Consider the following 16,276-nt stretch of genomic DNA (forward strand, 5'->3'; position numbering starts at 1 on the left):
TTGTTTTTACTACTCTACCTCTGTAGGCTGTGGTAGGACAGCCACTGTAACGGTGCTGGTGTGGACCCTTCCTTTGCTTTCTGTAGCAGGTACCCTCTGGACACGATGAACACCAGACTCAAACTTGAAGAACTTGTACACACTTTCTCCCTTAATGGAGGCTGAAGCATTCCTTATACCACCTGTTTCGAAAGACAGTGAACACCTTAACATCACTAGTTAGTTTCTGTTTTCAATAATCCCACCTTGTAATTCATTTATGGTCAAAAAAGACAGTCCTGGGCCTTTTGGTTATCCAGAAAAAAATGCTTACCAGGATAATCCATCACTGTGTCCTTGAATTTGGATGAAATGATTCATTTATTCCACCTTGGTAGCCCTTTTATCTGGAATGCTACTGGCCAAATATCATTACCCTGAGCATTTTAGTCATTCAAAAGAAGTGTGTTTTAAACATTTTACCCCAGTGACCTTAAAAGTGGGTCAAGGTCATTCATTTGAACAACTTGCTAGCCCTTCATCCTAGCATGCTATTGGCAAAATATTATCACCTATGGCCTATTTGTTATTGAGAAGAAGCTATTAAAAGAAACCAAAGATTCTAAAAGGATATTGGCACCCACCATAAAATGATCTTTATGAGATCTACAAAGATGATCTTTTACCGTTTTTGCTTTTCATTTTACCTACGTTGAAAATCCTCTACGGGAATCTTGTACATTAACTTAAACCTTGTATTGTCATATATGAATTGCCACAATGACAAGTGTTATTTTACAAGAATTTCATAACTATTATGCAAAATGCTCAAACAATGTAATTCGTACATAATTAAAAGTGCCGTCAATGACAGATAAATTCTCATTAGGGCTTGGGATATTTTATACATGGGAAACATATATATAATATAGTGATAACAAAATTGAAATGCAGTGTTTTCTACAGGTTTGAAAATTATTGGGGGGCATTAATGGTAGTGTGATAAAGGCAAAAGATAGAAATGTATGGGGATATATATACAATTCCTCCTTCTGGAGAAAACAGAGAAATGTCAAAATTCAAGATGGCTGTCAGGAGGCCATCTTGGTTTTCCTATCAGTCCCAAAAGTTATATAATGTTAATTAAGGACAACGGGGAACCTTCATGTGAAATTTTAGACAGATCCCTCTAGTACTTTCGGCGAAATAGCACTAACAAACTTTAACTCTAAATAATCAAGATAGCCACCTGTCGGCCAGCTTGGTTTTTCCAATCAGTCAAACAATTTGACATGCATAACTAAGAAACATGGGAAACTTTCAAGTGAAATTTTAGAAATATCTCTCGTGTAATTTCTGAGAAATAGCACTGCAAACTTTGACTATGAAATTTCATTATAGCCATCTGTCGGCCAGCTTGGTTTTCCAGTCTATATATTTGATAGGCATAACTAGGGACCATGGGGACCCTGCATGTGTGATATGAGAAAGGTTCCTCCAGAACATTTTTGAGCAAAAGCGCTAAAAACAAACTTTTACTCTCAAAATTGAAAATGGCTGCCTATTGGCCATCTTGGTTTTCCTATCAGTCTCAAAATTTGATATGCATAACTAGGGACCATGGGGACTCTGAATGTCAGATTTGAGAAAGGTTTCTCCATTACTTTCTCAAAAACAACACTTACAAATTTTAACTTTCAAAATTAAAGATGGCTGCCAGTCGGCCAGCTTGGTTTTCTGATCATGTCACAAAATTCAATATGCATGACTAGGAACCATGGGAAAACCTCATTTGAAATTTGAGATAAAATCTCTCTACTACTCTTTGAGAAATAGCTAACTAAGAATTGTTTAAGGATAGATGGATGGACAGACAGAATGACGGATGGACCACGGACGAGGAGTGATTTGGATAGCCCCCCATCATCAGATGTTGACACCTAAAGGGATGATGGACAGACGGCCGTAGACACCACGCCAAAGCATAAGCTGGTTTATTTTCATGACATAATTATCATTTACAGAATTATTTTCTAGTGATAGAGACTTTTGCAAACTGTAGTCCACAAAACATCACTGGAGACTGTACTGTTTTTTAAAAATGTTATTTTTCAATCAGCATTTGTCCAGGAATTTAAAATCTGGACAGAGGAAATGCTCAGGTTTTGCTATCAGGAGTGGTGCCCTGAATATGCCCAATAAATGACCTGGAAAAAATAGGAGGGGGATCTGTTTTTGGAAACAAACCCTCAGGAATATATTAATAATGCTACCTTACTATGAAATGAAAAATATATTTTAGCAAGAGATTTGACTTTGTGACCAAAAAAGTATCTGTCTTTACTTATTAGCCAGGTAATGGATCAGTTGTACATACCAGTTATAGTGTCATCATCGTAAACATTCTCCACAAACTCCCAGCCTTTGAACTTTGCCAGCCCTCTGTACATGTCAAAGAGTTCCGCAGCAAACAGCATCGCCTCCTGTCCCCCCACCCCCTGGGACACCTCCAGTACGATGTCGTTTTTGTCTGTACTTTCCTCGGGTATGATGCTGGACAGTATCTATCATAAAGACCTATCTCATCACTCACATGAATATGCTCCAAAACAAACAACAAAGGTTAGAGATTATAGCTGTTTTACACAGAGAAAATGAATATTTTCAGGTGGCATTTTTAACAGTATGTTTTTTCTTTTCGTGTGAAATAATGAAACATCAGTGATTAAATAAAAATATTTCAGATTTAAGTCTCTGAACCTGTTGTTTTGATTCCTCTATCTGTATTCTGTAATCCCTCTTCTCCTGCTCAGCCATGTAGCGAATCTCCTCATCTTCGGGTCCCAGTCCTACAGAAATGAGAATTGATATAAGGATGAAAACTATTTGATTTGTGATACAATTAATTTGTGTAAGCGATGTTAGTATACAGAATATTCTAGGAAATTTATGACATAAGCATCGCAACAAAGAGATTTGGCCAACTTAAAATTAACTCTTTACCTTAACCATTACATTTGACTAGTGTGAGAATTCCTTCTTTTAAACCTCAATTATCAGTGTCACTTTCGCTCTCTGCACCCCTGGAATATGTCATAGCAAAATTGAAGGCACATTAAGATAGCTGTTTGAGTGGTCTCAGGTAAAAAAAAAAACTGACCAGTCACTAGGCTGATACCTGTCCTTTGAAGATTACAAAGGAGAGATGCCCAACTTCAAAGCCTGTCAATTTTTACTGTTACGTGACCGCGAGAACCTTGTAACGACATAGTCCAGGGGTGTAGAGAGCAAAGGTGTGTGTAACCCCTGGATATCAAGGATGCATGACTGTGAATTTTCAGATTGAAATCTTAATATCACAAAAAATAAAGCAGATCCTCTTGTGTCAGCTACAGGACAGTAACGATTTAAACACCAAAAAATAGACCATTTCATGTTGCTTATAAGGCAGAAAATATTAAAATCCTTGTTAAAGCCTCAGTCACACATTCATGATTTTTACTGCCGTCCTTCAAAGGACCACTCCTGATTAAAATTTGTCAAAAATCTGATCAAGATCCTGTGATTCGTGGCGGGAAATTCACAAATTTGTAAAAGCATTTATTTAATCACGACAACAATCAGATATTGTTCAGGAAGCGTCCTGATTCAGCCGCTTCCATCCGAATTCATCCCGATTCTCCTGTTCTTAATCCAAATCTGATCATATTTGTATCTTCTGCATGGTAAAAGAATCTGTCCCGACAGCATCCGGATTCTCCCGAACGCCATTCGACAGATATCAGACAGTGACCGGATAGTGAACCGACGCATTCGGCAAGATCTGGACGCAATCTGAAACTAATCGGCTAGAAATGGCAATGAAACATTTCTCTAAATCTTGCCCATTCATCACAACAGCGTCCCGATCCACACGACACCATCCAGACAACACAGGATATTGTTACGATTTTGATCCGATACAGCAGAATCTGTCACGACATAGTCACGATTGTAATCCGACTAAACAAAATCGGCTGAGTTTCCTGAAAGTTACGGTACGCACCTAACTGTCGGGAGTGCTTGGCCGACCTCTCCGGACCATTCCCGATCCATAGGACTCTGTTACAAACGAATACGACTGCGTTCAGACAATGATAGGACATTCCAGATCATTGAGGATAGTAATCTGACTTTTTCGCTTTTCGTGTCGTAGCGCTGTCTGATCTCAAACAGGAGGCATAATCGGCACTGTGTGAACGCCGCATAATACTTTTAACAAAGCAATAGAAATCTGTGTTTACCTGAAATCAATGTTGTCAAAGTAGTATAATCTTTCAGTTTCTGAAGGAAGTCTTCACGGAGTTCCATCATAGACTGCAAACTCTTCTTCCGTCTTCCCTCACTTTTCCCAATATGGGATTTGTTTTGTAGTTCAACATATTCATCATTAAGCGTATCCAGATATTTTTGTAAAAGCTCAAAGGATACACCAGAAGCCGGTGAAGAGTAGCCACGAACACTGATGACCCCAATCGTCTTTTCTAACGTCGGACAATGTAACAAACTCTTTAGAATGTTTTGAGGATCAGTTTGTCTGTTACAAATTCCACACACATAAGAAAAGGAACTGCATGGTTTTCCATGACTTTGTGATGCGAGTGTCCTGTTACCTACACTGAGCCGACCATTTAAATCAAATGGTGCCTGTTTTACAACTTGATGACTTAAAACATGCTTTCTCTTTGATAAAGTTCTGTAATATTTATTGTCTTTATACTGAAATGCATTCAGACATTTATGAAATCCTCTTTGTTGAAACAATCGTAGCAGGTAACATAATCTGCTCATTGTCCTTGTTTGCCTCCAGCTTTTCAGTAATTATTTTTTCAAGTTGAGAGATGAGGGCATCTTCTTATGACTTCACAAAATTACAGCGACAACTTGGCGTCCATCAACTAGAACCAGATTAAAGGAAATATATGTACATGTATATAACCTATCATTCATTTAATATATTTAAATTCCCATGGCAACGTCTGTTGAATTATTATCATTAAAACAAAGTGATTTACAGTGATGTGACCATTCATGGACTTTACACATTTTGCGATAAAAATATCCTTGCAAAAGACAGGGTATGATTTGAATACTTGACATTTTGGCAACCACTGTAACAGGAGAAGGAAATAGCAACAGGGCCAGAGCAGAACTTTAACCTTGGGACTAAGAACGCTAGACAGCATTTTAATTATAACCAACTAACTATCAACAGTTAAGCCTGAAAAAATGCAGTGAAACTGTTCCTGAGGAACGCTATATACATACAGCACAGCAATGTGACTATCACACCAAATTGGTAAATGTAGAAAAATATTGTTCTAATTAATATTTCAACAAATTTACGACTATAATTTATTAGAAAGTGTCAAAAGTTGCAGGAAATGAAAAAGATTATTTCAAATACTGCCAGTTACTTTTGTATGTAAACTGTCTGTCCTTTAAATAGTGTTCCATTTTGGGTAATGGAATCAGAGAGAGTACAAAATTGTCTTAAATTTATACATTTTGAACACTTGGAAGATTTCTTCATGACAGTCTGCTATGGGAAATCCACCAAATTCTTAATTTAATCATTAATCAGACAGATATCCAAAAAATGTGACCTGCAGTCAGATAGTGTTTTAAGCCACTTTCCAAAGTTAGTTTATCATAGTTGCCATCATAATTAGGATCAGGGAGACTCCTTAAATTTAGCATTTTCAACCAGTGAATTTACTAAAAAAAATCCTATATATGAAGATCTTATTGATTTTGAAAAACTTATGATTTTATCTGAAAGAACAGCTCAAAATATGTCTTTTAAAATTGTTATTTTGTCTCTAGGGGTTATTTATACTCACATTTTATTTAGGTTTTAATTTTGAGCATGCAGAATATCCCCCGTGGAAATTTCAAAAAGTTGGCAAGTATGGTTTATAGCATGTAAAGTTAAACTACCAACCCAAGCCAGAAATCTTAGAAGGATCTTGGTGCCCACCATTAAAGTGCAACAGGAGAGGACAAATGCATGACCTGACAAGGGTTCGAACCTGGGACCCTCTGAACTATAGATGGATGCTCTACCAGTTGAGCTACCTGAGTCCGGTTCCACTACATTCCTCCCTCCTTTTTCTAATTCGTCGTCCCTGAAGACTCAACTATTTACAACCTAGACTCAGGTTTCCCCTTGTCAAGCATACACCAAATGCTTGAATCAAGGGTTTGTCACAGGCACCACTGTAACATGAGAGGAAAAATGCACGGCCAGGCCAGGATTCGAACCCAGAACCCTCCGAACTCTAGACAGGCTCTCTACCAATTGAGCTACCTGGTCACCTATGATCAACCCAGTCCTGTTCCGCTCCGAAAGGATTTTGATCAGTTCTTCAAAAGATTGTCTTTTACCTTTTTTGTTCTTCATTTTCTTTAAATGTACTTTTACACATTTCAACATTGGAAATCCTAAACGGGAATCTTGTACGTTACCGTAAACATCGTAATTTCATGCTACTTTCCCCTAAGGCAAATGATATTGTGTAAGAATTGTATGGTAATTAGCAGTAACAGGTTGGATAAAATGGCTCATATGGGTAATAATCCTCCATTTGGGTAACAGTTACCCATTTGAATAACAATTTTATTACTGAAATGGGGAATAAAGTGAAAAAAAAACACAAAAAGTTCTTTTAAAAACTTTGAGCAAAAAAGGGCGTCATTCTTTCAACATAATCCAATTAAAGATACAATGAGATGCAATTGTGCACAGAAATATGCTATTTCAGTTGTCTAAATCTTTGTTTGAATAACAAATTGCATCACCTCCATTACTTATAGTGGCCACTCTCGGATGATCGTGAAGCGATCGGCCGAGCAGTGTGAGCCTACGGGAAAATTAGAGTGCATTAGTTCTATGCTATATGAAGGCTTCAAAAACTTTTGTCCTTCTGGTCATACAGGCTTGCAAAAAATGGCAACAAGCGTTGCTCCATACCTGCATTGATGTCCTTTTTTTGCACAAACAATTAATTTGACATTTTCAATGCATATGTTGTATTTTTGTCGTATCTCCTGCGGATTTTATTGTTCAGAAACAATTCTACATTTTTTACAAGTCGATGTTACTGATGAAATCGTTCGATGTTCGAGCAACCCTGACCCCCGACCTGAACAGACCTGAGTAACACCAACCTTAGTAACCCCGACCTGAGTAACCCCAACCCCCAACCTGAGTAACCAACCTGAGTAACCCTGACCTGAGTAACCCTGACCTGAGTAACCCCGACCCCCGACCTGACCAGACCTGAGTAACCCCAACCTTAGTAACCCCGACCCCCGACCGGAGTAACCAACCTGAGTAACCCTAGTACTAATATTAATACCCTGCCTCCTCTAGCCCGGCCGGGTATTAAATCGATCCCATGCCTTGTAATGGAGCAAGCCCGGTGTGAATCACACCGGGGCGATTTTAGAATTAATTGATGGCACATTGGTCCGCATCCATAAATAAGGTTGTAGTATGAACTATTTCTGTTGATATCCTGCACATTACTTGAAGTTTAACTCTGCCTAAAATGTCGTTAAATGATCAAGTTAACGTAGCAAGCGTAATCGAAATCTGAATTGACCGCCATGTTGGAAAGTTCATCTCTCTTCCGATATAGGTCAGATGTCCAAATATGGGTGTCATGACCAAATATGGAAATTGTAGTAAACATGGCGGCATCAGTAGTAATACTTTATTTCGCCATGCAGGCCATATATAGAAAGGCTAATTGAGATAACATCACGCGTGATCTGTCATGGCATCAGTAGTAATACTTTATTTGGCCATGCAGGCCATATATAGAAAGGCTAATTGAGATAACATCACGCGTGATCTGTCATGACGGTCGTTTCTATTTTTTCCGCAAGCCTGACTTTGTTAATTTCGTAAAAGTGTTTTTGCATGGGTAAGGATTCGTTTTTTCAACAATTATGCAATATTTTGATAATATTATACTCGTACGAGGCGTGAACTATATGCAATCTTACAGATTAACACTTTTGATTTTGCTCCATTAGTTGGCATAGGACCGCTTCGTAGCTCTGACGACGCAATATATAAAAACATTCTCTCGTCGTCAGAAAGCTACGTTATCGCAGCTAGAGTAACCCCGACCCCCGACCTGAATAACCCTGAGTAACCCCGATGAAGGATAACTGACTGCATTGCTTGTAAATGTCATAATCTCGTAAAGATAATTAATTCACTCGACAGTGTTTTAAGTCTTAATTAAGTTTAAGAAATACGCGATGCTCACCAAATGTTAATGTCGTACAAAGTCAGTTCACGAAGATGCTTGTTCCAATGGGCGCAGACATCTTGGTTTTGACCAAATTTATGATTTTTGCGCGGAAAGAAGTATTAATAAAATCTTGTCTAAGTATGAATACATATCATTGAATTAATTTTATCACTAGAAATTAACTGTAAAATTCACAATGATGTGTAATTTTTTCACTACAATTGAAATTTTATTTTTCGTTTAATATCTATTCGCGTTTTGTGACAAAATATCATTTGCAAAATGTATTAACCAGCGCTGCTCATTTTCCCACAGAAAGGATGGCCACCAAAAGAAAGACGGAAAGCCTTACAGAGTCTTACAGAATCCCCATTGAGGAAAGCGATGAACTCATCATTACGCCATTGTAAATATGATTTTCATTAAAACTGTTCTGTTTGTTTGTTCGTCCGATAAGCTTTTAAATGTCGCTTAAGGCTCAATTAAGAAACACAATACAGTGAAAATAAGATCTACAAAAAATTACAACAAAGATCTCTTCAAAGAAAAGCTTCTTAATGCTAATTGGGAAGAATATTTTTGTGCTCAGAGTCAGGAGGAATCTTGGTCAAAATTTAAAGAAATATTTATGAAAGTTTTGGATTAACTCCAGTCAAAGAAATTAGACTGAAGCAGAGAACTGAACCATGGATGAACTCTGATATTTTAGACAATATTCGTTTGAGAGATAAATTCTTGCTTCAATATAAAAAACACAATAATGAGTCTTGACTACATTTTTTTTTGTCTACTTAGAAATAAGATCCAAAGAGTAATCAAAACAGCAAAATCAGATTTTTTTTCAAAACAAGGTTGAAGAAAATCGTAACAAACCCAAAAAACTGGCAACAATTTAAAGATCTATCATCTAGGAATAAAATTATATGAAAAAAATAAAAAAAAAATCCAATTCCAACATTGTCTTAAATATTAAGGATTAAAGCTGTTTTGACGGTCATACTATAGCCAATTTTTTCAATAACTTTTTCACTACCATTGCCTCAAGCTTAGTAGACTACCCGATCCAAAGAATATTTTTAATTTTGGCTCAGATTTTTTTTTTTTTACAAAACTAGAAAATCTAGAAATGTAAGTTTTCATCTGAAACATACTTCTGAAGATTTTGTTCATTGAGAACTTTGCAATATCAACCCTTACAAAAGCACCGGTCTACACGGAATACCTGCTAGACTTTTGAAAGACGGGGCCGATGTATTGAGATTTCCTACTTCTCATTAATACATCTATAAATACTGTATCAGTACCCGATGAACTCAAGCTAGCAAAAATTAAACCTATATTCAAGAAAAAAGATAAAGTTCAAGTTGAAAATTATAGACCTGTGAGCATACTACACACATTTTCCAAAATTCTTGAATTTTCTAGTTTATAATGATATACTCTATGAGTTACAATCTGGATTCAGAAGTTGTTATTCTACAGACACTTCTTTAATTCATCTATTTGATCATATTAAAAAACAAACTGCTAAGGGATTATTCACAGGTATGATAATGCTTGACCTGCAGAAAGCTTTCGACACAGTCGATCACCATATATTTTGTAACAAATTGGAAATTATGGGAGTTAAATCTGTTAAATGGTTCCAGTCTTATCTGCAAAAAAGAAAACAAATTGTTTATGTAAATGGAATAAAATCTAAAAGAAGCTGAAGTTGATTGTGGAGTTCCTCAAGGGGGTATTTTAGGCCCTTTATTATTTCTAACTTATGTAAATGACATGCAAATTAGTATAGATCCTGCTTGCAAACTTATTTTATATGCTAATGACAGTACAATTCTCTTTTCTCACTCTGACCCAAAATTTATATCAACCAAATTTAGCCAAGTTCTAAAATCATATTCAGATTGGCTAGTTTTTAGCTCACCGAAGGACCATGGTGAGCTTATGCCATACCGCAGCATCCGTCATCCGTCCGTCTGTCAATTTTTCCTTTAAAACGCTACTTGTCATGAACGACTGAGCAGATTTTGACCAAATTTGGAGAACCAATTTTGTATAAAAACGGTGGGTGTAGCCCCCCTGGGACCTGAGGGGCGGGGCCCAATAGGGGAAATATTGGTAAAACCTTTATAATCCTTCTTCTACCATAGGGATTAAGGGATATTATCCTAATTTAGTCTGGATCATCTTTTGGCAAAAGGGACTCAATTTTGTATAAACGGTGTGTCTGACCCCTCTGGAGACAGAGGGCGGGACCCAATAGGGGAAATATAGGTAAAACCTTTAAAATCCTTCTTCTACCATACATATTAAGGGATTTTATCCTAATATTTAGTCTGGAGCATCAATGGGACTCAATTTTGTATAAGCATGCAGTGGGTGTGGTCTCCCAAGGGGCAGAAGGGCGGGGCCCAATAGGAGAAATAGAGGTCTTAAAATACTTCTTTGACCGTCGGGATTATGGGATTTTATTTTATATGGGACCCCCCTAGGTTGCATATAGGGGTGGGGCTCTGTTTGAAGTTTGTTCTCGCTATATATATCTCAAGTACTGGATGGATCTTTCTGAAATTTCATATCTACTTACAGCTGCACCTACTTCATACCAATTATTTTAAACATATTCAGGTGAGCGATACAGGCCCTCTGGGCCTCTTGTTTTTTTATTATTATTATATTTTCAAAATTTTATGACATAAACATATATATAAATATACATACAATGTACATGGGCGTCAATAATCACCTTTAAATAATGTACATACTGTTCAAAATATTCTATCAAGTATCAGTATTCGTCTTACATATATATATATTAACAAATAAGTATAAATTCACATTTTGATATAAAAAAATAAACTTCCGGATATTATTGTCCGTACTCTATTCTTATTAAAATTGTATTATAATCCAGTGTCTGATTTCCGGTTAGAGTCACGATGGTGAACAGACTTCGCACAAACGTTATTATATGGTAAATATTAGTATATGAAATGCTTCGTATGGTATAACATCATCCAATTCAGCGAATTTAAGTGCCATGTTAGCGTTATAGTTCTAGAGTATGTGTTGATAATAGTCAGGGTAAAATCTATTAAACAAAAACAGTTTCCTTTCCGAACCCCCCCCCCACCAAAAAACAACAAAAAAACAGATTGGCTAGTTGATAACAAACTGTCACTACATCTGGGGAAAACTGAATGCATCCTCTTTGGAACTAAGAGAAAGTAGTGTTTATGTGTCTTTTAATTGACCCCAGTGGAAATAAGCTTCAGGGCTTTCTGAGTAATCCTGGTTTTAAGAGCAACATTTATTTTAGTCATTTTATTTTTCGTACGAATAACCGTTACCTACCTTGTAATTTATAAAATTGTGATAACTTGTTTTTAGAGACTTATATAATTTTACATTAATATGTTTTATAATGTAATCAGCCATATAAATTATTAGTGCCAAAACATGTATAGGGTACTGTATGAAATTGTTATGTTGTTGTACCTTTTTACCGAATAAACTTGAATTGAATTGAAAGTTATGATCTGTTCAGGGATCAGCTGAGTGTACAGCTAAGTTAGTGGATATTTCAGAAAGATTTGAAGGTATCGTAGGACTAACATTTCTTTTAAATCTTATAATGACTTGTCCATTTAGACATTAAAGTGGAACATACATGTACATGTATTTGAACACAACTGAAATGTGTTTGTCTGTAAAAGACAACAGGTATAAAATTAGTCTGTTTGAATGAAATATATTGTGATCAAGCATTGCAAGTGAACTTACATTTTCTTAAATTTTATCACCACTCTTTAGAATTGTACCCAATTGCACAATGTCTCCAATTGCACAAACTAATCGATAGAATGGGAGAAAAAGTATCATCCCCTAGTAGTGTAATTTTTAAGGCTATGACAGAAATCTCAACCTTCAGAACTTTGTGAGATTCTTCAATGTCTTTGATATTGCCTTTCCTCATTATTTGTGACATCAGTATATTTTCCCTTCTTACACATGTCACAGTGTGTTATTAAGAATTAACATGATCATATTATTGTAAATGACACAGCATAGCAACCGAAGTATAGTTATAAGTTAAGTATCTTTCTGGCATTTTATTGATACGGTTGCCCTAAAGCAATAAATCTGTCTGTCCGTCCACAAATTTTGTTCTTGGCTGATAACTTTGGTATTTATTGACCGATGTACATGAAACTTGGTCGAGATGTTCAGTTCACAAAAATACACATTGAGGTAAAAAGTCAAGGTCAAAGGTCAACGTCATTAGATTCAAAGGTCAAGGTCAAATTTTGCATCTTTTCACTAATGAACATTTTGTTGTGACATGATGAAGCAAAGTTGATCAGAATTAAACAAGGAGTCAACCTGACCAAATGTCAAGGTCACTGGGTCAAAGGTCAAGGTTATATTATGTATCTTTTCACTGGTGAACATTTTGGTATGACTCTTTGAAGCGATGTTGCTCAGAATAAAACAAGGAGTCAATTGACCAAAGGTCTGGGTCAAAGGTGAAGGTTACATTTTGTATCTTTTCCATGATGAACATTTTGTTATGACATTATGCAGCAATGTTGGTCAGAATTAAACAAGGAGTAAAATGACCAAAGGTCAAGGTCACTGGGTCAAAGGTCACGATCAAATTTTGTATTTTTTCCTTGATGAACATATTTTTATGACTTTATGAAGCAAAGTTGGTTGGAATTTAACAAAGAGTCAACTGACTTAAGGTCAAGGTCACTCGGTCAAAGGTCAAGGTAAAATTTAGTATTTTTTGTTGATGAACATTTCATTATGACACTTTGAAGCAATGTTTGTTGGAATTAAACAAGGAGTCATTTGACCAAAGGGCAAGGTCACTGGGTCAAAGGGCAAGGTCAAATTTTGTATCTTTTCACTGATGAACATTTTGTTATGCCATTACAAAGCAAAGTTGGTCCGAATTTAAAAAGGAGTCAACTGACTTAAGGTCATGGTCAATGTCAAGGTCAATTATTATATCTTTTTACTGATGAACTTTTTTTTATGTTATTATGTAGCAAACTTGTTCAGAACTTAACACAGAGTCAACTGACCTTAGGTCCATGTTACGGGGTCCAAAGGGTCAAGGTCAAGTTTTGTATTTTTCACTGATGAACGTTTTGTTATGATATTATGAAGCAAAGTTGGTCGGAATTAAAGAATCAGTCAACTGACCAAAGATCAGGGTCACTGGGTTAATGGTCAAGGTCATTTGGGTCCAAATGTCAAAGACAAAGTGGGTCTCTGACTTTGAACCTGGCTCTTGATGGAGGAGGTATATAAGGTGAAATAAAACAAATTAAAGCTTACAAATGAGTATTGCACCGGTATTTACATTTCTGTTAGCCCAGCAAATATGGAAGTGGAAGGAAACAAGACTCACATCATAGTACATGTAAAATGTATATTTTGCTTCCTTGCGATTCTTTTTGGACTCCAAATGTCAAACGTCAAGCTCAGCTGTCTGGACAGATTGCTTCTTGATGATTATGGGGGATATATTGTCACAAGACGGGGCCCTTACTGACCTGTCAGTGTTCTAGTTAATTTTGTGTACAAAAAGGAGGGATGCCCATTTTAATGTTTCAGTGGACCTTTACAAATGAGCTTGTCGTTTTACAGAAATAAAGTCTTGGGTTAGGAAATCATAAAATGGGGTTATGTTTCTGGATAAGTTTATATAATTAAGTTCCAGATAAGAGGAGGAGGGGATGGGGTGTCTTATTACCAAGCAGGGGTTTGGTTGCAGTCAAATTGGGTATGTAACAGATTTTAACTGGCCATGTATGGCTGATGTTAATCTCAATATAATGCCCATTGTTTTACACCAAATCTTTTGAAGGACAACTTTTCCTTTTTTCTAACAGTTCCTTCAGGATTTCTGTACAACTAACAAAAAATGTATGAATTGGTTTTCTATGCCGTGACAATAACTTTGATAATTTATTTCTGAAAAGAAAACCATATCTTACAGGACTTTAATGAAGAAATAAAGGTGATGAAATAAACAAAAATAGTATTGGAAATTTATTGTGTGTAACTTCATGTGATATATTTGATGTTGTAGGGGTGCAGGGCAAGAGGTGGGCCGGTCATGTCACCTTCTGGAGTTCAAAGGAAAGAAAATTATGGTAATGTCAAAGCAAAGTTTTTCAATACAATCATTATCATAACTTATGTGCATATTTACTAAATATCAGACGTGTATGAAAATGGAAACTTGGTTGTGATAATGTGTGTTCAGTTTCGCTTGAATCCAAATTGACCACATGAAAGTGAAATTACATTTTTTTTAATGATCTTTTACATTATCTACTACAGCTGGACTGTGGTATACATCCTGGACTGAATGGCATGGCCTCCCTTCCTTTCTTAGATCTGGTGGATGTGGAAGAGATTGATCTACTGTTGATGAGTCAGTAAGTGATGGTTATAAACACCTGTAAAAAACAGGGATTACAGTTGAACTCAATGTCAACAATAATAAGTGTTCATCTCAGGAACTGTTAAAGGGATCCTGCTGTTATGCTTTGTCAATTATACTCGTCTGTCCCTTCACTAAGGATGCTTTCAAAATGCTCTAACTCCCTTAAACCTATAATTGTCTGTGTATGTAGATGAAGGAAACCGAGTCGGAATAACTTTTTATGACCGGTAGAAATAATAATAATAATAATAATATAAAACATTTATATAGCGCCCTATATAATTTGTAAAATTACTCTAAGGCGCTTTACAACATGGATAATAGTAATAGTTATAATTGTGAAAACAAATGTAGAACTCGAGACTATTTGATGATACTTTGATGTCTTTATTCAATAATGTAGATGATGATGATGATGATGATGATGAGTACAAGGGAGCCTGTAACAATAATATGTAACAGGTATAAATACACTCTCGCTGTACACACACTATCATATACACTCATTTACAACGACATGAATATGAATACATAGAAATGGAATGAAGTAATGATAAAACACAGACTTACCAGGGACTATGGGGTGATGCTTGGTAATGTGCAATTGAGAGCTCCTTTCTCAACGGGTGATAGCTAGAGTGTGTGGGTCGGGTGATGTGTCAGGTAAGGGTGGTCACGGGTAGACGTGGAATCCGTGGAGCACGGATTCCCACTACCTGTGACGTGACGCAATGCGCGCGCGTGAAGACTCTGTCGTACCCGTATTATTTACCTTGGTTACACAAACAACAAAGGCTTGCAATCACTTTCATACATTTAACAAGCAATGTGCACATAATTGAACAAATAAAAGGGTGGTATTTACATGACGTCTTTGCAAAGATTCTAAAATGCAGACGTGAAGAGGTGAGTTTTTATGTCCCCCTTGAACTTGGCCATGGTATTTGACTTTCTAACAGCAGATGGTAAGCTATTATACTATTATAGAAAGTAGAAACGCAGTGGGGAACTCTTATCTTAAGTATTTAACACGGAGTAAAGTCGGACAAATATTAATCTAACGGAACTCTTCTTTGTTGGAGATACAACGCAGAGTGCTGGGACACTCAACCTTAAAGTAAAATAAGATGATCACAACAATGTTAACACCTATTGAACGCTTGTTTGTGTTCTTTTTCAGTTTCCATCTCGATCATTGTGGTGCTTTACCTTTCTTTTTGGAGAAAACAGAATTCAAAGGCCGCTGCTTTATGACACATGCCACCAAAGCTATATTTAGATGGCTACTATCAGATTACGTAAAAGTCAGGTAAGATCGATGCTTTTAAGTGTGGTCTTTATATAATTACATTTTGAGAGGACAGTGAAGTTTAGCTAAGTTTTAACTTAACTTTACAATTTACTAACTGACCATGTGTAATAATCATACACCCTTGTGTAATAACCATATACCCACCATGTGTAATAATCATACACCCTTGTGTAATAATCATACACCCATGTGTAATAGTCATACACCCATGTG

The 16,276-nt window shown here is 36.3% G+C and overlaps 2 protein-coding genes across 2 annotated transcripts in view; one reads left to right on the top strand and one right to left on the bottom strand.

The window, feature by feature from the left end:
* LOC110451374 (peptide chain release factor 1-like, mitochondrial) overlaps positions 1–8,366 on the bottom strand; it is a 24,986-nt gene extending 16,620 nt beyond the window's left edge. Inside the window, exons 1-5 of the mRNA XM_021499347.1 lie at positions 8,301–8,366; positions 4,263–4,916; positions 2,740–2,828; positions 2,357–2,543; positions 19–182 (exon numbers count right to left, since the gene is read on the bottom strand). Coding sequence (XP_021355022.1) covers positions 19–182; positions 2,357–2,543; positions 2,740–2,828; positions 4,263–4,809 — 987 coding nt within the window. The 5' untranslated portion in view covers positions 4,810–4,916; positions 8,301–8,366. The remainder of the gene's footprint in view (positions 1–18; positions 183–2,356; positions 2,544–2,739; positions 2,829–4,262; positions 4,917–8,300) is intronic.
* A 224-nt stretch (positions 8,367–8,590) lies between these two features.
* Positions 8,591–16,276, top strand: part of LOC110451365 (cleavage and polyadenylation specificity factor subunit 3-like) — a 33,016-nt gene continuing 25,330 nt past the window's right edge. Inside the window, 4 exon segments of the mRNA XM_021499334.1 lie at positions 8,591–8,691; positions 14,392–14,455; positions 14,646–14,743; positions 15,932–16,060. Of these exon segments, the coding sequence (XP_021355009.1) occupies positions 8,606–8,691; positions 14,392–14,455; positions 14,646–14,743; positions 15,932–16,060 (377 nt within the window). The 5' untranslated portion in view covers positions 8,591–8,605.

The sequence above is a fragment of the Mizuhopecten yessoensis genome, unplaced genomic scaffold, assembly GCF_002113885.1.
Source record: "Mizuhopecten yessoensis strain PY_sf001 unplaced genomic scaffold, ASM211388v2 scaffold5971, whole genome shotgun sequence".
NCBI classification, from domain to species: domain Eukaryota; kingdom Metazoa; phylum Mollusca; class Bivalvia; order Pectinida; family Pectinidae; genus Mizuhopecten; species Mizuhopecten yessoensis.